The 23,542-nt window shown below is 41.6% G+C and overlaps 1 protein-coding gene across 3 annotated transcripts in view; it reads left to right on the forward strand.

The window, feature by feature from the left end:
* The window catches only part of SHLD1 (shieldin complex subunit 1), a 106,389-nt gene extending 89,250 nt beyond the window's left edge, over window positions 1–17,139 (forward strand). For all 3 annotated transcript variants that reach the window (XM_082645684.1, XM_082645683.1, XM_082645685.1), the window contains exon 3: window positions 12,700–17,139. In XM_082645684.1, coding sequence (XP_082501810.1) covers window positions 12,700–13,142 — 443 coding nt within the window. In that variant the 3' untranslated portion in view covers window positions 13,143–17,139. The remainder of the gene's footprint in view (window positions 1–12,699) is intronic.
* The last annotated feature ends 6,403 nt before the right edge of the window (window positions 17,140–23,542 follow it).

Here is a 23,542-nt window from a genome sequence, read left to right on the forward strand (position 1 = left end):
GGAATCTAAAAAAAAAGAAGAAAAAGGTTCTGAAGAACCTAGGGGCAGGACAGGAATAAAGACGCAGACGTAGAGAATGGACTTGAGGACACGGGGAGGGGGAAGGGTAAGCTGGGACGAAGTGAGAGAGTGGCATTGACTTACGTACACTACCAAATGTAAAATAGATAGCTAGTGGGAAGCAGCCACATAGCACAGGGAGATCAACTCGGTGCTTTGTGACCACCTAGAGGTGTGGGATAGGGAGAGTGGGAGGGAGACACAAGAAGGAGATATGTGGATATATGTATATGTATAGCTGATTCACTTTGTTATAAAGCAGAAACTAACACACCATTGTAAAGCAATTATACTCCAATAAAGATGTTAAAAAAAAAAGTTTCCAGAGCAAGCAAAGTCACTTTCTAAGAGGCTCCAAAATGTTCTCAGCAACATCAACATTTTTAAAATAAGAGCTTGCCCCCCACTCCCCAGGGTGATTACTTTGAAGGGGGAACACTCAGCTATATATTTACATTCTGGTGTATTTGTTTCCAGTTCAATCTGTCACTTCATAGATGTACTTAACTTTGATTTGATGTGGAGTGAAATCTGTTTACACAAATATGTGTCTAACAAAAATATTGCTATGTGTAGAGAAGTATCAGACTTCCCTTGTCTGTCACTCTCAGAAAGTCTTACTGCTGGTGTCAACACTGGAACTGTCTCAGTTTTGACAGGAATTCTGTTCTGTTCCTCTTTAAATCTTAAAACTAGGAAATACTGACTTGTGGATTTGGACAGATTGTGAGTAGGCCCTCATTCTTTTTCAAGGAAAACGGATTGGGTTTCTGCTTCTCCAGCAAAGGGGAATGATATTCTTGCTAAATATGTCTCCAGCAACACTTCAAGCAACATTTTTAAAGTGCTTACTTTTTTCTTACAGTGAAGGTTAAGGTTAAAGTTTCAAGCATCATCTTAATTAGCGGCTCAAATTTAAATCAACTCTGCTGAAGTAAACAGCCATATTCAAAAATGGTAACGTTGCCATAGCAACCTAAATCCAAATCATTTGCTTTTTCTGCTCACAATTGTTCCTTACTATCTAGGCCAGGATTTGAAACAAATCTGCTGAAACATCCCATGTAAAAGAGATTTTAAAAACCACCTGGGGGAAAAACACTTTAAAACAAAGGCTTTAAGTGTTACTGTGAAGCTCCTAATTTGCAGTGGCTCCTGAAGGAGCTTAGGTCCCTTATCTGATGGCCTCTCCTGGTCATCCCTTCTCAGGGCTCCTCATACCCAGACGTGGACGGGGTCAATGGATCACAGTTCTTTTTTTTTTTTTTTTTTTGCGGTATGCGGGCCTCTCACTGTTGTGGCCTCTCCCGTTGCGGAGCACAGGCTCCGGACGCACAGGCTCAGCGGCCATGGCTCACGGGCCCAGCCGCTCCGCGGCATATGGGATCCTCCCAGACCGGGGCACGAACCCGTATCCCCTGCATCGGCAGGCGGACTCTCAACCACTGCGCCACCAGGGAGGCCCCACAGTTCTTTTTTTTAACAATCAATGGATCACAGTACTTTATTTCTAACAATTTTTTTAATTGAAAAAACTGATTTACAATGTTAATTTCTGTTGTACAGCAAAGTGATTCAGTTATACATATATATATATATACATTTAAAAAATTTTTTTTTCCATTATGGTTTATCTCAGGATATTATATATAGTTCTCTGTGCTATACAGTAAGACCTTGTCGTTATCCATTCTATACGTAATAGTTTGCATCTGCTAACCCCAAACTCCCAGTTTATCCCTCCCCCACCCACCCTTCCCTTTGGCAACAAGTCTATTCTCTATGTCTGTGGGGACCACAGTTCTTGTTCCAACTCTAGCTAAACAGTTCTGGTCCAGAAAGTGAGAGAGTTGAACAAGGTAACTCCCCGTGGCTTTTCCAGCTGTGAAAGGGTCAGGTTCTCTGTCCCATTAACTTGGTTACTACTTAACAAAATACAAAACCAAGCTGTAAATCAAGCCTCAGGCTAATCCTCAGTCTCATAGTAAAGAAGAGAATTGTTATGCATTTCTAGGATCCAAGCCTGTGGTCTCTAAACGTCAATTATGAATCATCTCGGGAGGCTCTTGAACCCCTTGCCTGGCTCATCATCACCAACATGTAAAACCAACAGCGATCCTCATTATGGCAAATGATAGTTACATGAAAATGATTTTAATTAAGAAAATTAATGAGCAGATTAGCCTTTCTTTGTGTTCTAGTTTCCAATCCCTGCATTAAATGACTCTGGAGACTTGGTCCTGTCTTAATTTTCTTGCCTGGAAAATGAGACTCGGTAAGCTGGATGTGATCCCTGCCCCTGGATCAGGCTTGGTGTATGACTTTTTTATTAAATCGAGTGGAAACATAATATCACTTTTTGGTAATGATAAGCTGACACCAAGAGAGTTGTTTTGCTTTAGAAGGTTTCCCATTAAAACAAAAACAGAACTTGAGGCTTCTCGTGAAGTCTTTTTTTCATCCTCACATTTTTTTTTTAAATCCCCTTCAGACTGGAAAGAAACTAGTCATGAGATTAATTGGAGAAAAGTCAGACAAAGATATTGTTTTCTTTATAGTTCATTTTCTATGCCGTTAAAAAGAATATAGAAAAGAGACAAAAAAACAGAAAGAAAAATGGTAAAGAATATGAACAGGCAGTTCACAGTAAGGAAACTCAAGTGGCCAATAAGTATATGAAGAGCAGCTCAGCCATGCGAGTAATGAGAGAAATGTGAACCCAATAATGAGATACCGCTTGAAATGTCTGACAATATCAGGGTTTGGCCAAGCTGTGGAGGAACAGGAAAAACTAGACACTGCTGGTGGGACTGAAAATGCTGCAACCACTTTGGAGAGTGATCTGGCAGGATCTAGTGAAATTGCAAACGCATGTTTCCTTCAACTCAGCAATTCTACTCCTGTATGCATTTCCAGTGAAAGTCTCACAAGTGCACAAGGGCTCACTAAGGCCTTGTTTGTGATAGTGAAAAATTAGGCACAACCTACGTGTCCTTCAGCAAGAGAATGGATGAAAACTAATGCAGCCTGTCCCTAAATTCATGTATATATATCTATCTATCTATCTATATATCTATCTATCTATATATATATCAATAATGGCTAGAAGTAAAAAATCATAAGGTTGGGTGAAAAAAAGCAAAACTTTGTATATTGAAAATAAGATTAAAAAGATCATGACACATAAAGCAACACTCTGTCTTGCTTAGGGATACGTATATACGTAAGGTATAAAAATGGGCTGGAAGGAATCAATTTCTATGTAGGAATTTCTATTTCTATGTCAACTTTAATTGAATTGTTTAATTCTTCTTTAATAGGAAAAAAGACTTGAAGCAAATATGACATATGTTAATTGTCAATCTGGAGTGGTGTGAACTTGGATATTATAGTTCCCTGTAATTTTCAGAACATTTTAATTTCTTTAGAAAAAAACATAAAATGCCAAGGTAAAATTAAGATAGCTTATGAATCAGACAGTAGAGATTGACCTTATTAATTGCCCTGGGCACCTACTTTTAGGGCTGTTCACCTATCACACATATTTTTGTATTTTTCCAGCATTCATTTTATTTCTCAGCAGTTGCCTTTTAGAGGTCTCTGTCCTCTGCCCATTGCATCTGTTCGTCATTAGGATGAAAGGTGACAGCATGGGTGATTCATCCAGTTTCTACTTTCAGATGTAAGTAAGTACAGACCTAGACTGTGGTTTCAAAAGCACCTGACCAGACCATCCATCCTTTGAGGTGTTAACTGAGATTAAATATCTTGATGTCCACACCTCCTTGGGCTCCCTTTAAAGGTTTTTGTCCTTTAAAGGAACAGCAGCAAATTCTAAAGTGTATAAACCATCAGGCAAAAGGAGGCTTAAGCTGATTGATTTTTCTTGTCATTAATTTTACTTATTAATAAGATAGGAAGTAAGTAACAGGGCTGGTGTTATACCTTAAGGGGAGGGGGACAGTCAGATGAAGCCAGAAAGAGGAATCTAAGCAAGCTGCTGATGGGGTAGGGTGAACTGAGGCCCTTCACTTGCAGGGCAGTAATAAAAAGGTCCTTGGACAGCAAGAGGGTAGGAGAAATACCAGGTATGAAAAAGAGGAGAAAGGAAAAGAGGATGGTCTTGGAGTACAGTAGAAAAAATCCACAGAAGGTTTAGCAAAAAAAAAAAAAAAAGTCTGTAGGTACATTATCTATACCACAGACTGGGATTATTTCTGGCATCAAACTCAACCCCCACCGCCCCGCCCCAGGTATGTGTGGTGGAACGTCTCACTGTTGACCAAGATATATCTGCCCCCTCCTCCAGCATCAGCTTATATATGTAATTTATCACGATTCATGTATTCACCTAGTGGATTGTGTAATCCAAGGCCCGTTTGAGAGTGAAAAAGGGTGCTATTAATAATTAATTGAGACAATAGGCACAAACTGGGGATTTCCTGGGCAAACACCCCAGTCACGCTCGTGAATAGTGGTCACCCTAGTAATACACACATTTACATGTGCATTTGAAAGTAAAACTCATCAAATAAAACAAAACATCAAAAATTTTTAAATGTATCTGCCATGTGCTGGCCCTGGGGATACACCAGGTGACAAGAGAGACAAAAAACCTTGAGTAGGAGAAGATTGACAATAAACAAACAAATCATATATTATTAGGTACTATTAGGTTTATATAGACAGTATAAGGCAGACAAGGGAGATAGGGACAGCCAGGGTCTAGGGAGTGAAGGAAATGTAATTTTAAATGGTGTGCTCAAGGAACGTATGGCAGACTAGATTATTGTTCACCAGTAATCTCTGCCTCTCCCTACAGGAGAATTTTTCTTCCTCATTCTTTTGAAATCAGGTTTGGCCATACAACTTAACATTGGCAATGATATGTGAACAGAAGTCACAGAGCTCTCCTGGTGACGGTCTGCTCCACCGTGCTCTTTTCCCTCTGCTATAGTCACTAAGCAATGTTGAGGTCGTGGCTGCCCCAGTGGCCTGGGTTCCAGGGAAAGGGCAAGGATGACACAGATCCACCTGTAGTATGACACAGAGTGCAAGTAGTAAGAAACCATCCTTTGTTGTTGTATGAGATGTGGGGCTTGCTTGTTAAGTAGCATACCCTAGCCCATCCTGACTCATACAGAAGGCCTCACTGAGAAGGTAACATCTGAGCAGAGAACTGAAGGTTGTGAGGAAACCAACTGTGCAGATATGTGGAAAAGGCGTGTTCCACAGGGAGGAACAGCAAGTGGGAAGGTTTTGAAGAGGGAACATTCTTGATGCGTCCCAGGATCAGGAAAGAAGCCAGGATGCAGAGGTATCAGCACCCTGCAGCCTGTGGGGCTGGAGGTAGGACTTATGCTTGTCCATCCAGTGATCCTGCTCAATCCTCCACAAAGTATGGGGTGGGGAGGCAGGCATGAGAGGCATAGGAGAGGATATGAAGGAAAGGTAGGTGAGAAGGAAGATGCAGCCTAGCAGAGTGGTGCCCCACATCCTTGGACCACAAACCGTAATATACTAAAATTGGTAGCTCACCCATGTGGAGACCTTGGGAGGCCTCTGACTGCTGTCAGGAAGATGAGTCAGTGCCTCCAAAGTGTGCCCTCCTCCCATTCACCTTGTTCTCATGCCCGTGACTTTTTCTTAGAGCCTCCAACAGACAAACCAAGGCAGCAGGGTCACCCTTAGGAGTGTGCCATGCAGTGCCCTGAGAAAGGGGCAGCTTCCCCTCTAAGCAACATAGAAGACCATACAAAGCACATGTTCCTTCTTTCCTTGAATCCTGATAATTTGCCATATTTTTATTGTCTTAGAGTAGATTTCTTTCAGCTCTGTACAGCCTTTAAGCCACAGATCCTCCCAATTAGCAGTTGCTGGTAAAAGAAACTCTGGACAAATAGGCAGAGTGGGCGGCTATTGATGCCGCCGCCTGGAGGAGGCAGAGTTAGACGTCAAGCCCATTGAAAGGGAACCTGTTAAGGACGGAAGCTAAAATGTGCCGCAGAGGTCAAACCCCGCTGTGCACTTACCAGCCGCAGGAGTAGGCACAGAAGTGTCACTGGAAGAAACCCCCATCAAATATCCGGGTTTCTGACGGCCAATGGCATTCATCTCAGAACGCAGCCATGAATCTCAAATGCTCCATGCTAATTCACTATCTCGGATTACTAAACTCAAATAACCTCTGTAACTCCTCAAGATATAAACATAGTTTTAGGTTTATAAGAACCTCAAATATCTATACGTTATCTCTCCTCTCTTTGGTCAAAAGAAAATTTAACAAACGGATGTTCGGGTGGGTAGATGACCTGGAAGCAATGCATGTAAGAGCATTGTGGCGTCAAGCCCCATCCTTCTCTCTTTTTGCAAATCCTAAAGAAATCTATTCATGATGGAAAGCATATTGAAATAAAAAGGGAAATTCCACCCAATTTATATAATGCCAAAATCATTAGGACTGGGGCCCTTACTGAGAAAAAAAAAAAAGCCATCTCAAGGTCCGAGAGGGAAGGAAACCATGATGCAAATAGGTGCCAGCAAGAAGGGCCTTCACTATGCAGGGCTCAGTAGCAAAGGTGCCTTGGGGAGCTCAAGGCAAATCAATCTATTACAACTCAGTGGGATTCAGCATTCACTTCCCACTCCTTCCAGAATCCTTTGAGCCAGTGTTGCTCTCTGGGGGTGGAGGGCACTACTGGCATTTGGGGGGAGGATGATTCTTTGATATATGGGACTGTCCTGTGCATTGTAGAATGTTTACATCCTTGATCCCACTCACTAAATGCAAGTAGCGCTTTCCAAGCACTGACCAAAAAAATGTCCCCCGTCTGTCCCTAGAGTAGAGTCCCCAGTTGAGAGCCCTACAGGTCTGAGCTCTAACAACAGGTAGAATAAAGTGGGGTTTGAATATAGCTGTGAGGATGCTCCACTGAGCAGGAACTGACCAAGTTATCAGAGATCCATCTTCCGTCCATGTGTAGGTGCATCAGGAAGAGAAGTGATGGGCTTTGTATATTGGTGAAGAAACATTTAATATGTTTGGGTAAGTTTAAATTTAAATAATTTTTTTCATGATATAATGTTTTTTATTTGTACTATAAATGTTAATTGGGAATTCTTTAATGAAATGTTTACCTTTTTTGGAGATGGGTCAAGGGAATGGCAGGTACAAATAGCTAAGAAATAGTATGAGCCAATGTAAAAATAAGGAGTTGTTTGCAAGCCAAAACTGATCCTTGAATTATCTGAGAAATGAAATGTCAGGATCCCAATGTCAAGTGTGAGCCTCACTACTAACTAGCTGTGCAAATTTTTAAACCCCTGTATCTCTCTGCCTGTCTCTCATCTGTGAAATCATTGCAGCAGGTTTCTTTACACATAAATAAAAATCAAAGCAAAACAAAACCCTTCAACTGCAACAGCAACAGGATAGAGCTGACCGAAAAGTTCATGTCTTAGAGAACAGATCAAGAAATGGCTTACTTTATGTTAGAATAAAAACATTTAAAAATGATTTGGATGCCTTCCTCCCAGGATGGAGTGAGGAAGACAGCCTAGATGCCTCAGAGCCTCATTCTTGGTTGGATTTACTCCACCAGGACCGTGCTTCACACCCAGTGGGAGCACAGTCAATGCTGAGTGAGTGCTGACACCTGCTTTGTGCAGCATGCATGAATGGCAGTGCATTCCCTAGCAACTGAACAGCGTACAATAACTCTTACGAATTTTTAGATTAAATTTACCCAAACATATTAAATGTTTAAATTAAATGTTTTACATTTAAATAATTTACCCAAACATTTAATATACCCAAAAGGCCATACGAGCCACATGATTAGAGAGATGGCTTTGTAGTTGGAAGTAGAGCAAATTTTCAAAGGAAATCAGAGTCTGAAATGAACTGGAGGCAGTGTTCAAAAGAACGGATGTAGTAAATAACTCAATGCATATTGTCATTACTCTTCTGGAAAGGGGAAGGAGGGTTTCTTTGAAGATGAGCTGCTGTCTACTTGGCATTTGCATGTAAAATAGAGGAGACAGACTAGTTTTTTACATTCTTTCGTGGATACTGAATTTCAAAAATTAAATGAAATATAACAGTGAGACACAGATGAAAAAGTTTAAATCTGCATATCAAAGTTATTGACCAGTTACTTAGTAAGTACAGGCCCTGCTACTTGGAGTGTCGCTGCTGAGCTCTCCTTCTCTCTCCCACTCTTCCCATGGACACTTCTCAGCCTCTGGCTTCCTGCCTTACCCCCCAGGACCAGATCATCTGTGGGGAAGGAACACCTCATCCTGCCATGATGGGACCCTTCCCCTTCCCCTTTCCCCTCGCCTCTCTAATGGCAGTACCTTCCTTAGGCAGGTACATTTGCCAAGCCCTGGACTAAGTTTGTTTTGTTCGTTTTAATTTGAAAGTAGGCCACCCAAAGAAATGTTAACAATTATTCCTCCAGAGGTTTGTTTTAATTTTTTTCTTGAAACAATCTCAAACTCAGAAAACTTGCAAGTACAAGTAACATTTTTTTCATGAATTATTTGAGAGTAAGCCACCAACCTGTTGCCCACCATCCTTGATTTTCCTACAAACAAGGACATTCTCCTACAAAGCCCGATGAAACCATCAAAATCAGGAAATTAACAGTGACACATTACTACCATCTCATCCCCAGACCCCATTCACGGGGCCCAAGAATGTTCTGTAGAGCAAAAGGAGCCAGAGGAAATCATGTGCTGCATTTAGTTGTCCTGTCTCTGTAGTCTCCTTCAGTCTGGAACAACTGCTTAGCCTTTCCTTGGTTTTCATGAACTTGGCACTTCTGAAGAATACAGGCCATTTATTTCATAGAATGTCTCTTGATTTGGTTTTGTCTGCCGCTTCCTCATATTGGTTCAGGTGATGCACCTTTGGCAGGACTATCCAAGAAGTGATGCCGGGTCTTCCCGTTACACCTGGTCAGGTGGCACATGATTTTGATTTGTCCCGTTACTGATGGGACTTGTGGATGGTGATATTTGCCACGCTTCTCCACTATATTTAAAGTTATTCTTTTTCCCTTTGTAACTAATAAGTATCTTATGGGGAGGTACTCTGAGGCTGTAAGTATCCCATTCCTCTTCAAACTTTCAATTATTTTATGGATTCATGGTTTTCTGTTTTAATAAATGGGTTATAATCTGTTAACTCTCATTATTTTGATGCTCAAGTTGTTCCAGATTTGGCCAGGTCATCCCTTCTGAGCCGGCCTCAGCTCCCCCTTGCTGTGCCCCCAGCATTCTTCGAGCATTAGAGAACGGTGAGATGTTCCAGGCTCATCTTGTACTTTCTTATCACCAGCCTGGAATCAGCCATTCTTCAAGGTGGGCTAAGTGCTTTGCATATATTATCTTAGTTAATTCTCACAACATGAGAATCATGAGCCGATAACTGGTAGTGTCTCCATTTTGCACACCAGGAGACCGAGTCTGAGAGATGCTAAGTAACTTAGTGCTGCACAACTTGAATTTGGCAGAGCAGGGATTTGAACTTGGGTCTGCTTGACTTTGGAGGCTGTGTTACACATCACTCTGCTTTAGATGATCCCCAGCTTTCCACTCTATCCACATCAACTTCCACGTTGTAGAACCTATTGGCCTATGTGGATAAGAAAGTTGCTATTGGAAAGTGTGTTCAGCATTCCAAGTGAGGTGGCCAGGAAGCCCTCTCCTGCAGTTTCTCTGACTCAGGACTCTAAAGAGGCCAGCCTCTGCCTCCCTCACCCTCTGCCCGTCCAGGAGCCTGCAGTTCAGCAATGGGCTTGTTGGGAGGAACTTAGGCAGAACTAGGCAGGAGCTCTGGGCATAGCAGCAGCAAAGGAAATTTCTTTTCCTCTTTTAAAAATTTTATTTTATTTTTTAGGCTTGAGGGGCCTGGGACATAAACTAGGCTTGCTGAAATCCAGTGTAATGTAAGCCATCCCTGCCACTGAATTCTTTAAAAAGCATGGTCGCTGTTGTCTGTCCCAGGAGCCTGTCTGGCCACTCTGTGAATTCTCTCTCCTTCTGCCTCCAGGCTGGGTCTCAGGCTGCTGAAGGTACAGCCAGCTGGCAGAGGGGGATAATGACAACCAGCCATGGAGTAGTTTAGTTTCTGCTTCTTCTTGCCATATGGCCTTGTTCATTAACCCTCCTGTTTCCACAGTTTCTGATTCTGGTCCCTTCCTAATAAGACTGCACGTAGCCTTCTCCAAAGAGGCACTCCTCACTAATTCTGCTACACGCTGATCCTTCCCTTACTCTGCATTTGTCTTTGCATCCACACTGTCCCCAGTCAGTGTCATCACATCTTTGTGTATTTATGTATATCCTGTGAGTATTTTCCAGTTGTTTGATGTCTAGAAGTATGTCCCCTCTTCCTAGTTAAGGTCTAACTATCTCAGGTGAAGAACATGGTCTTCAGCATTCTCTGCTTATCTTGTAGCAACTTGTAATGAGTTACATTTATATCATCACCTTTCTGTAAATGTGTGTTGAGTCAGCGAATGCTTGTCCACGTGTGACCCTGCATGTGTCTCACAGAACGTGTGTCCACATTCTTTTTGGATACTCTAATGCTTTGGATTATACTTCTCCATTCCCTGTATTACCATAGAAGGTCTAGGCGAGAGATTGTTTAGTAAAACTCTTGTTTTGTAGATGAGAAAGCCGAATCTCAGAAAGGTGTCATATCTACCTGGTAGTAAAACTAGAGTCAAAACCCCAAATCCTGCCTCCTTTTCTAAAACTTCACCCACTGCATCATTCAACATTCCTCATCATTAGCAAGTACAAATATTTTTTATTATAACTACTTGTTGAATTACCAAGGGTGGGGTGTGTGTGGAATTAAAGTTAGTAATTTAATAAAGCTTATATCAGAGTGAAAAAAGGAAAATATATTTTGATTTAAAGTGTGAAATTTTAAAGAATAAACCTGGTAGTTTTATAAGGAATTCTACAACTTGCAAATTAATTTTTTGTATGAAGTCTTTTCTAGAACACATCGATAGGAACATTCTGTTTCAAAAGACCTAAGAGATTCCTATGTTAAGAATTAGGGTGTCCAGAGAGGTACAGAAAGTTACAAGAACTAGGGTTTGTCTTCAGTTCTGGTTTCTTCTTGTCTATTATTAAATCACTTAGTTTGTTACCCCTCCTTTAAAAAGCACAAAGGTGGTAATTTTAATTTGGAGGTAAAGAGTCTATAGGATTATTGTAGGGGGTAGAAAAGAAAATGTCTGAACTGCATAAATGCCCAGAATCGTCTACATTAGGGGTCACTGCTGTGTTTGTGCCATGGATCCCTTTGGCATCTGGTGAAGCCTCTCGACCCCTTCTCAGAATAATGTTTTTAAATGCATGAAGTAAAACATATAGGATTACTAAGGAAAAAATATGGAAATGTAGTTATTAAAATATTTAAAGAACAAAGATATGACATTGTAAAGAATATGAAATGTTTTTTTTTTGTTGTTGTTGTTGCGGTACGCGAGCCTCTCACTGTTGTGGCCTCTCCAGTTGCGGAGCACAGGCTCCGGACGCGCAGGCTCAGCGGCCATGGCTCACGGGCCCAGCCGCTCCGCGGCATGTGGGATCTTCCCGGACCGGGGCACGAACTCGTGTCCCCTGCATCGGCAGGCGGACTCTCAACCACTGCGCCACCAGGGAAGCCCTGTAATGCTTTTTTATTGACTTACATAATAAGATCTAGTGTCCGAACTAATAACTATGGTGATTTCAGAGTAGTGTGTCTTAGGCTGCTCGGGCTGCCCTAACAAAGTACTGTAAACTGGGTGGCTCACACAACAGAAATGTATTTTCTCACAGTTCCAGAGGCTGAAAGTCTGAGATCAGGGTGCCACCATGGTCATGTTGTGGTTAGGACTCTCTTTCTGGCTTACAGAAGGTCACTTTTTCATTGTGTCCTCACAGGCTCACATGGCCTTTCCTTGGTTTTTGCACATCTGGTGGGGGGTAGGAGGCAATAGGGAGAGAGGGGGGTCTCTTCCTCTTCTTATAAGGCCTTCAGTCCTGTCTGATTAGGGCCACACCCTTATGACCTCACTTAACCTTAAGAACCTCCTAAAAGCCCCATCTCCAATTATAGTCACATTAAGGATTAGGCCTTCAGCATATGAATTTTGGAGGGACACAGTTTGTTCTATAGCATAATGATAAGCATAAATGGTATTTTTAAAACATCTTCAACAAGCTCTAATATGAAATGAAAAGAACTGTGATCTGTTGGTAACAGGGTTACAGGGGCTGCTGCTAATAAGTTTGTTGCCTACATTCATCATGAAATTCCTAATTTCAGGTAGAGGTTAATGAAAATAAGATTTCTTCCCCCATACTAGTTCACAGCCACCCTGAATTTCTATATAAGGACTCCCAGGTTAAGAACCCCTGACACATGCAAGTATCTTACTTTGAGCAAACAAGTGGCAGAACCCCGGGATAGTGGGAACAGATTCTGAAATCAGCTAATTCTGTCCATTGCCAGTTACCCAGGAATAGTGAGTGTGTTACATTGAAAAGAAACATCATCTGCTCTTGCCTTGCTTTCTGATATTTTAAAATATGTGTCTGAGTATTGGAATATGTTTTGTCTTGCAGACAGTAGTAACTTAAATACTGAACAAAATGATTCCTGGACCTCTGAGAACTCCTGGCTTGACCCTTCTGGGAAGGGCCCACCAGAGACCAAGGCAGAGGATGCTGGACTTCGGAAATCTCTGGACAGATTCTATGAAGTATTTGGCCATCCACAGCCAGCCTCTGGAAATTCACTCTCCACATCTGTCTACCAGTGCCTGTCTCAGAAAATCAATGAACTGAAGGCCAAGGAGAACCAAAAGTACACCCTCCGCAGTTTTCAAATGGCGCGGGTCATCTTCAACCGGGACGGCTGCTCCATCTTACAGAAGCATTCCAGGGACGCCCACTTTTACCCAACCAGAGAAGGAAGTGCGTCTCTGGAGGATGAAAAGCTGACCCCAGGACTTTCAAAAGAAATTATTCATTTCCTCTTGCAGCAGAACTTGATGAAAGACCCATAACTGTTGCCTGGTGGTGAGAGCAAGCATATGGGGGGTAGCCCTGTGGCTGAGACTGTTGGTGCATCACCCAGAACCCCTCAGGTCTCTTGCCAGCTCTGTGTGCCCAACCCCCAGCTAAGTGCTTTGCAGGCAAAGGCTGGCATCTGTGATCTGGTCCTGGAGCCAGTTCGGCCCAAATGGAGAGCCAGCAGTGTCTGGGGGTTTTATTGCCTCCATGGCCACCCCATCTCCTACCCGACCCTTTGACCTAAGGCTGGTGACCAACTGGTTTGGGAGTCTGAAAGTCCAGCTTCCTTATCTCCAGGAAGGACATGCTCTGAGGCGTGATTCAAGTTCCAGAGCTCTCCTCCTGACCAAGCCAAGGCTGGGGCTTCACGTGAAAGCTCACTCTTGCCTGGCTCCTTCCTTCCCCTGTCCTTCTCCCACTCACTGGTGTCTCCTGGGAGCGTTTCCTTAGTAAATCTCTTGCACCTGAACCCTTGACTCAGATTCTACTTCTGGAAGAAGCCGACCTAAGAGAATAGGCTTCCGTTTAATGAGTTTTTTTTATTGTTTTTAATGTATTTATTTTATTCTTATTTAGTTTTGGCTGCATTGGGTCTTCGTTGCTGCATGGGGGGTTTTCTCTAGTTGCGGCGAGCAGGGGCTACTCTTCGTTGCTGTTCACGGGCTTCTCACTGTGTTGTATTCTCTTGTTGTGGAGCATGGGCTCTAGGCACGCGGGCCTCAGTAGTTGTGGCACGCAGGCTCAGTAGGTGTGGCTCACGGGGTCTAGAGCGCAGGCTCAGTAGTTGTGGAGCACGGGCTTAGGTGCTCTGCGGTATGTGGGATCTTCCCGGACCAGGGCTCAAACCTGTGTCCCCTGCATTGGCGGGGGGATTCGTAACCATTGCACTACCAGGGAAGCCCTCAGTGAGTTTTTTTGAAGGGAACAAAGCCTTATGCTGAATCAAGTATAAGAATTTTAACAAATTGTAAAACTGTGACCATGTGATTGGGAACGTACGTCCCCCAGTAATACAAAGACTTAAATATGGTTCCAAAAAGTGCATCACATCTTAATCATACCTTTGCCTCTCCAAAGCCAGAGTTTCCTGTTTTATAACATTAACTGGGTATGGAAGGAACATTTGAACCATCTAAAATGACAGCTAAGATTTGCAAATTTTTTTTAAAAGTCTTTTCATCTCCACCAGATTGTAAACATTAAAGGTGAGAAAAAAAAATTGTGTACCACCCACCAAAGTACGTGTAAGCTCACTTATGATAAGCTAGGCTGATGGATGCAGGCTTGTCAATTTGTGGTGGAAAAGAAAAAGGAATCCTTTGCCCAAGTGGACTCGTTCCTCTCATTATTTTTGTCTTCTGCCTGCCTGCTGCCAGCACCCTCTGTCACCCTCTGAATGGCTGGCCCCTCACCCCTGTCCTTCCCTTGCTTTGCCAGGGAGCAGCTTTGTTTATTTATAATTTTAAAAAATTTTTATTGGAGTTTAGTTGATTTACAATGTTGTGTTAGTTTCAGGTGTACAACAAAGTGACTCAGTTATACATATACATATATTCCCTCTTTTTTAGATTCTTTTCCCATACAGGCCATTACAGAGTATTGAGTAGAGTTCCCTGTGCTGTATAGTAGGTCCTTATTAGTTATCTATTTTATATATAGTAGTGTGTATATGTCAATCCCAATCTCCCAATTTATCCCTCCCCACCTTCCCCCTTTGTTTTGTTTGTTTTCTACATCTGTGACTCTATTTCTGTTTTGTAGATAAGTTCATTTGTACCCTTTTTTTTATATTTTTAATTTTTATTTAATTTTTTTATGTTTGGCTGTTTGGGGTCTTCACTGCTGCACGTGGGCTTTTCTCTAGTTGAGGCAAGCTGGGGCTACTCTTCGTTGTGGTGTGCAGGCTTCTCATTGCGGTGGCTTCTCTTGTTGTGGAGAATGGGCTCTAGGCGCACGGGCTTCAGTAGTTGTGGCACATGGGCTTAGTTGCTCCGCGGCATGTGGGATCTTCCCGGACCAGGGATCAAACCTGTGTCCCCTGCATTGGCAGGCGGATTCTTAACCACTGTGCCACCAGGGAAGTCCCCGTACCCTTTCTTGTAGATTCCACACATAAGTGAAATCATATTATATGTGTCCTTCTTTGTCTCACTTCACTCAGTATGACAATCTCTAGGTCCGTCCATGTTGCTGAAAATGGCATTATTTCATTCTTTTTTAGGGAGAGCAGCTTTAAATAGCCTGAGCAGGCCTGTGCTGGCAGGTTCTCTCCTCCTCAGCTGTGTCCCGAATATTCGTTTGAGATTTGGTTGGTAGAAGGACATCTCCCTGCACTGAGCTCCCTGAAATTGTAATCAGAAGCCTCGCGCTAATCCCCGCGCTAATCCCTCTCTCGAAGGTCCTTCGAACAAATTGTACCGACAGAAAGGGCTCTATCACTTGACTGGGGGAACAGTGAGAGAAGCTGGAAATACTGAACAATTCGATTTTGAGAAACTCTGGATGAAATTTAATTGGCATAAGACTCCGTAAGATTTCCAGAAAGCAGATTATGCAAATAGATCAGCCTACATGTGTATGTTAAGAGTGAGGGCACCCCCTCAGGCCGGGTCTCTTAGGGACGCTTGACTGGAGAGAGAAGCCCTTTTAAAAGTCGGGAATTACATAGTCAGGCTTCCAGCTTTGGGATGATTAGAGGTAGGAAGAATATCCACCTCGAAGGTCAGGCACCACTGGAAGGAGACCTAACAGAAAGGAAATAGGAAATGAACGTGTCTTTGAGAAAACAAGACTCCAGATCTTCCTCTGACAAGCAATCATCTGCATTTTCTCCACTTCAATGGCCCCCCACCCAATAATTATGAAACCAGGGGGACTTATAATTGAAAATCTACAGGTTGAATTTTGAAGTTGCTAGTTTTATTGTTTATTGATGTGTAGCAAATCCATAGATGCCCTTGAATGCTGTAGTCTGTAGCATGATTCTGTCACCGAAATATTGGACTTTAGTTTCCATGGCTACCAACAGAAGGAAACTAGATTATTTTATACTGTTTTTGAAGGACAAAAGATACAAGCTATTTGAATTTCCATGCTGGGAAGCAGCAGCTTCTGTTTGGCAGTGAGATTTTAATATCAGTGACTTTGTAAACTTTATTAATATCAGTGCTGTGGCTGTTCAGAAAAAAAGGTAAACTCTGAAAGCAGAGAATTTAGAAGTCTAAAAACCAGGATCACCTTAGGGTAAAAAAAGACTGTGGTGTGTGTTTACTTGTTTCTGAGTAAGTGCTTGTGACAGGTCAGTACAAAATATTTGATTCCCTGCAATCTCGCTCCTTAATTTGATCTTCATGCAGTTAGGATGGCATTTTCCATTTATCACTGTTTACCTTTAATAAAGACTAAGAGATAAGGATATTAAGGCTCTGGCCTCTGGCATCATTGTCTAATTCTGCCCCACAGATCACTTCACTGACATCTTATGATCCTCTGAGCATTCTATCTAGGATATCATCTGTGGCCCATTTCAGAGATCTATGGGAGGATGGATTTACTTGCAGAAACCTCAGAATTCTAAGGAAGAGAACTGCTACCAGTGTTTTAAGTTTGTGTAACTCTTATTCACTTCATTAATCTGTTTCTTTGCATGACCTGTATATGTAATAGATTTTATGACCGGTAATTAGCACGAAACAATACAGTGATACTTTTAAAACTTTTAAAAACTTACTTTTTAAACTTTTTATTGGTTATAATCACACAGAAAAGTATTTATAAGTGAACATCTTGAAGATTTTTGCAAACTGAACCCACCTGTTAACCAGCGTCCTGCTCAGGCAGCAGGCACTACCAGCCAGCCCAGGCTGAGTGGAGATTTTCAAAGAACTGATCAGAATGGTTTGCTCAGATCAGTGTTTCTCAAACCACTGGTTGTACACAAAAGAACTTTAGGCGCTAGATGGACAATGTTTATTTTCATTGTTATCTATTCATTTATAACTATAAAATATTATAACTACTATGTCTGATCTATGCTTTTACAGATATTACATAGGATACACCTAATGTAAGTATTTAAAATTTTAAAATGAATTGAAGTAGTGAAAAATTAACTTAATAGTGTAGGTGACATTTAGATATATCAATAATTATGAAAGGTGGTATACTGGAAAATGACTAAAATTTGGAATACAATGGGGTAATCTATGGTAACTTCTGTGTTCTATTCTCTATTCTACCATCTCTCTCCTGGAATACTGCAAGGAAGTTCCATCAGGTGAAGCCACATCCACCTTTTCCATTCTCTTTACCCTGCAGCCGTAGTGCAAATCATTTTATTTTATTTTATTTTTTGGCCATACCACGTGGCTTGTGGGATCTTATTTCCCTGACCAGGGATGGAACCTGGGCCCCCCACCCCCACCCCAGCAGTGGAAGGGCAGAGTCCTAACCACTAGACCACCAGGGAATTCCCGGTGCAAATCCTTTTAAAAAGCAAAATATGCATCAATAGCTAGCAAATTAAAGAGGAGCTAGCCTTGTCAAATGTGAAAATGTTTCTAACTCTACAGTGATTAAAGCAACTAGAGAAGAAAAACAGAGAAAGAAAAATAGTTCAGCCCATAAATAGATATAAATGTAGATGGAAAGTGAATATATGATGAAGGTAGCATTTCAAATCCATGAGGAAAAGTGGATTTTTTAGCAAATGGTCTTAGCACATTTGGCTCCCCACCCTGGGGAAGGAAAGGAAAAGAAAAAAGGTTAGATTCTTCACCTCACTCCTGATATCAAAATGAATTCCAGATGGATTAAAGAGTTCACATTTTTTAAATAAAATCATAAAAATGTTAGAATAAAAAATGAGTGTATACATATACATATATGGAAAGAGCTATCTAGCTATTTTGGAATAGAGAAGATCTTTCTAAGAATGGCACAAAACCTGAAAATCCTGAAGGAAAAATGTGATAAATTTGACTTTTTAGAAATATTAAAATTCTGCAGGCAAAAAATATTTAAGGTCATAAACAAGATCAAAATGAGGGAAAAAAATGTCTAATAAGCATAACAACCATACTCAAACATGAAGAACTGCAATTTATGAGGTTAAATTTTAATTTATTTAAATAAGATACCCTTAGTTGTTTTGGGTTTGTCTGTTTTTGTTTCTTGATTTTTGTATTTTGGAGGTGGTAAAAAGTTGGAAGGACGCTAGTTCTGGCAAGGGTACAGGGAGACAAGTGCTCTGATTGACTATCAAGGGGAAAGTAAAGTGGCAAAGCTTTTCTCAGGGCAATTTGGCGACTCCTATCAAAATGATGAAAGTCTACTTTCTTTGACCCAACAGCAGGGAACCAGACCTGGAAGGTCTCCTGCTGTCATGGAGTTTACCCTCTAGTGAGGGTGACGGACAAAGGCAAGGTAACTTCAAATAGTGAGAGGTGCTTTGGGGCAATAAAAGGGATGTAGTAGTGCCTGGGGTGGGTGCTTAGACTGGGTGGTCTGAGAAGGACTCTAAGAAGTGCCATTTGAACTAAGAGCTGCAAGGTTTGCCAGAGCCAGCCGCACAGAGGCTGGAGCATCCAGGCAGAGGGAATGGCATATGCGAAATCAGTGTGAAACAGCCTGGTATGAGCTCTGAGTGCCCAGATGGAAGGAGGTCCCTGGGGCTAGAGCACAGTCTGCAGAGGGCAGAGTGGTAGATGAGTTTCGTAAGCAGGGGGAGGCCTTTTAAGCCCAGATGAGGAATTAGAATTTTATTCTAAAGACAGTGGGACTTTAAGATTTTAAGCAAAATTAAGATAAGTTGCCATATTCATGGAAGTTTTTAAAATTTATTTATTTATTTATTTGGCTGTTTTGGGTCTTGGTTGCAGCATGTGGCATCCTTCCGTTGCGGCACACGGGCTCTTTGCTGCGGTGTACAAGCTTCTCTAATTGCAGCTCACGGGCTTCTCTCTAGTTGTGGAATGCAGGCACCAGAGCACACGGTCTCAGTAGTTGTGGCGCGTGGGCTTAGTTGTCCCTCGGCATGTGGGATCTTAGTTCCCTAACCAGGGATTGAACCCACATCCCCTGCACTGGAAGGCAGATTCTTAATCACTGGACCACCAGGGAAGTCCCCATGGGAATTTAGTCTGTGTTAAGGGCAACATTTCAAAACTCTGGTAAATGTTGAACTACCTAAATATTCTATAAATGGTGAGATCTCCACCTCACAATATATACAAAAATAAATTCCAGATGATTAAAGATCTAAGTGCAAAAAAAAAACTCTATAGAATTTCAGATGACAATAAAGATAAGTTTTTTAATAATCTTTGCATGAGAAAGCACTTCCTAAAACAGCAATGCAAAACAATAAAAGACTGACAGTTATGACTACATAAAAGTAAAAAACTTTGAAAGATATAAATATGTGATAATGGTATTATGGTTTTGTAAAAAAAATAGAGATGTATACTGGAGGATTTAGGGTAAATGTCTTAATGTCTATAATTTTTTATTAAATTAAAAAAATTTTATAATACTTAAAATACTTTATCAGAAACAAGATAATGAAACAAATATGACAAAATGTTATCAGTTACCACATCTAGGTAATGAGTATATGGAGATTCACTAGTCTTTCTACTTTTCTATGTATGAAATCTTAATAATAGAAAAAAAATGTTTATTTAAAAAAGAAGGAAAGAAATGTTGAAAGACAAGAGATAGACTTGAGAAAAAATTTGCTCAGATATTAACAAACAAGAGTTTAATGTTGTAATATATGAAGAGTTTCTGTAAATAAATGCTAAAATGGCAAATGAATAGAGAGATGAACTAAGAGTATGAACAGGTACTTCACAGAAGAAATGCAAATTGTCAGTAAATATTGTGGACAAAAAGCATTGCCTGGCATTTCAGCAAACAATTACTGTTGCAGCCATCACGCCCTCAGCCAAGGCAGCTGCCCTGATGGTGCACCCTGAGGGGAACTCAGGACAGAGAAAAACTAGATGCTGGCCCTTCATAGTTAAGGTGCATATCAAAGGAATAACTTCAATGAGCCCAGACTCTTGCATCTTCCCATACTAAAGCACTAAAATCATTAACTTGAAATGTCTGGTTTTGGGCATTAGCAGTAATCTTTTGATGTTCAACTACATGTTTTGTTTTGTGTTTTTCAGCAAAAGCTCCTGTATATCCTGGCTCCTCCCTTAGCTCTTTGGAACAGTTCCCCAGAGCTATCTGGGAGGCTGCCTTCCCAAGCTATAGTCCTCAGTAAGTTCCTTGAATAAAAACATAACTCCAAACTGTTAGGTTGTGCAATTTTTTCTCAATGGACAGTATGAATAGCCGCTTGATGTAAGTTATCACAGAAGTGCAGTTTTTAGGGACTTCCCTGGTGGCACAGTGGTTAAGAATCTGCCTGCCAATGCAGGGGACACAGGTTCTATCCCTGGTCTGGGAAAATCCCACATTCCACGAGCAACTAAGTCTGTGAGCCACAACTACTGAGCTTGAGCTCTAGAGCCTGCACGCCAGGGCTACTGAAGCCCATGCAGGGCAACTACTGAAGCCCGTGTGCCTAGAGCTCACACTCCACAACAAGAGAAGCCACTGCAATGAGAAGCCCACGCCCGCAACAAGGAGTAGTCCTTGCTCGCTGCAATTAGAGAAAGCCTGTGCACAGCAATGAAGATGCAACACAGCCAAGAAAAAAGAAATGCAGTTTTTAAAAAGTGTTGCCATTTTAGAATATATATGATTGGTAAGAAATTGAAAAGATCAATCCCGTGAAGTGTTAACAAAGGTGGGGGGACATGGCAGTCCAAAATTAAAGCATGTATTACCTTTGCAATGAAATAAGTAACTGAAAAATTAAAAATATAGACCCAACCTTGCCACTTGTCTTCCATGCTTCTCGCTGCCCTTGGTCTAGCAGTTGGTCCTGCCCATCCCAGGGCTTCACCCTTACTTTGTTGCAGCCACAGTGGCTTCTCAGTTGCTCAACATGCCATCTCCTTAACCAACAGGTTTTGGGTAGGACTGTGGATTCCTTAATAAGTGTCAACCATCATTTCAAACACCCCTGTTACTGGCCCCATTTTACAGATGGGGAAACAGAGGCACAGAGAACTAATAGGTAGTGGAGGTGGTGTCAGAGCCCATACCTAACCCCAAGCTATCCTTCTCTGCTCCCTGCTCCAGAATGCTGGCCTTCCTCCCACCCCAGGGTCACCCACAGTGTGCCTTCCTCAGAGAAGCCTTCTGGGACCACTCCCTCCCACCTTCCCTTATGGGAGGGGCTACCTTCCATAGGTGATGGCTACAGCACAGAGCATCACCTTCATAACTTGATTACACCAAACAAATGTAACGATGTGGTACATGGTTTAAGTCTCTTCCCGCCTCTCTATCTCCCACTCCCACCAAAGGAACATGAGCTCTATCTTGTTCACCCATGCCTAGCACATCCAGGCTGGCAAACAGTGATACTTATTTATATTTATAAAGTAAAATGTAGGAAATGTCCGTATTTTTTAGAGATGTGTACTGAAGCATTCAGCGGTAAAACATTTTGATGGTTGTAATTTACTTTAAAATACTTCAGTGGAAGCAAGATGAAGCAGATACGATCAATTTCATTCACATGTTGGTTTGTGTACATCCAAGTAAATGACAAGCCAGTTTGCTTTTGTCTGCATTTTTACTCAAAACATTTTTTTATTCCTTTCCTCTCTCTATTCCCATTTTCCCAGGTTACTTTGCAGTGGCTGACTCTCTCAGACTCTACTTTCTTTTCCAGGGGAAAACCACTTTCCCTATCTGTCAGAGAGCACAATCTCCATGAGCAAGTTTACATTCAGAGAAAGCCCACGTTTTTTGTTTTTGTTTTTTTTTAAATTTTTACTTTATACTGGAGTATAGTTGATTTACAATCCACAATATATTTTCAAAAATGTATACAACTTAATAGAAAATAAAACAAACAACCCAATTAAAAAATAGAGAGGGGATCTGAATAGACATTTTTCCAAAGAAGACATACAAATGGCCAACAGGTACAGGAAAAGGTGCTCAACATCACTAATCATCAGGGAAATGCAAATCAAAACTGCAATAAAATATCACCTCACACCTGTAAGAATGGCTATTACCAAAAAGACAAGAAATAACAAGTGTTGGCAAGGATGTGGAAGAAAGGGAACCCTTATGCACTGCCGGAGGGAATGCAAATTAGTGCAACCACCATGGAAAACAGTGAGGAGGTTCCTCAAAAAAATAAAACTAGAACTACTATATAACTCAGCAGTTCCACTTCTTGGTATCCATCCAAAGGAAACAAAATCCCTATCTTGAAAATATATCTATAACCCAGTGTTCAATGCAGCACCACCCACAATAGCCAAGACATGAAAACAACAAGCGTTCATCAAGAGATGAATGGGTTTTTAAAAATGTGGCATATATACAGTCAAATATTAGTCATAAAAAGAAGGAAATCCTGCCATTTTTGACAACATGGATGGATATTGAGGGCATCACACTAAGTGAAGTCAGACAGAGAAAGACAAATACCAATACTGTATGATCTCACTTATATGTGAAATCTAAAAAAAATACCCCAAAAGTGAGACCAAAGCCATAGATAGAGAACATATTGATGATTGCCAGAGGCAGTGGGCGAAATGGGTGAAGGTAGTCAAAAGCTACAAATTTCCAATTATAAAATAAGTCATGGGAATGTAACATACAACATGGTGAGCAGAGTTAATACTACTGTATTACATACTTGAAAGTTGCTGAGAGAGAGATCCTTTTTTTTTTTTTAACCAGTCATCTTTTATTGTTAATTTTCCATTAGGATATGAAAGGATTCTGGGCTTCCAGGCAAAGGTCATGGTCAGGAATGTAGAGTGTGCCCTCTTCAGTGGTACTCATTTGGCTACTCATGTTTATGGAAGATTTCTTTTCTTTTTACCTTATTCCTTCATCTGCAACATATTCCTCTGTCATCTCATTTTGTCTGATTTACTGTGTTTGTGGTCTCCTTTCTGCAGGCTGCAGGGTCATAGTTCCTCTTGCTTCTGGTCTCTGCCCCCAGTGGGTGAGATTGGTCCAGGGGCTTGTGTAGGCTTCCTGGTGGGAGGGATTGGTGCCTGTGCTCTGGTGGGTGGAGCTGGGTCTTGTCCCTCTGGTGGGCAGGGCCATGTCAAGGGGTGTGTTTTAAGGTGTCTGTGAGCTTAGTACAACTTTAGGCTGATGGGTGATGGGTGGGACTGTGTTCCTGTCTTGCTGGTTGTTTGGCATGAGGCGTCCTGCACTGGAGCTTGCAGGCTGTTGGGTGGAGCCAGGTCTTGGTGCTGAAATGGGGACCTCCGGAAGAGCTCATGCCAATTAA

This window comes from Mesoplodon mirus, assembly GCF_964341445.2.
Source record: "Mesoplodon mirus genome assembly, chromosome: 15".
In the NCBI taxonomy this organism is placed as follows: Eukaryota; Metazoa; Chordata; class Mammalia; order Artiodactyla; family Ziphiidae; genus Mesoplodon; species Mesoplodon mirus.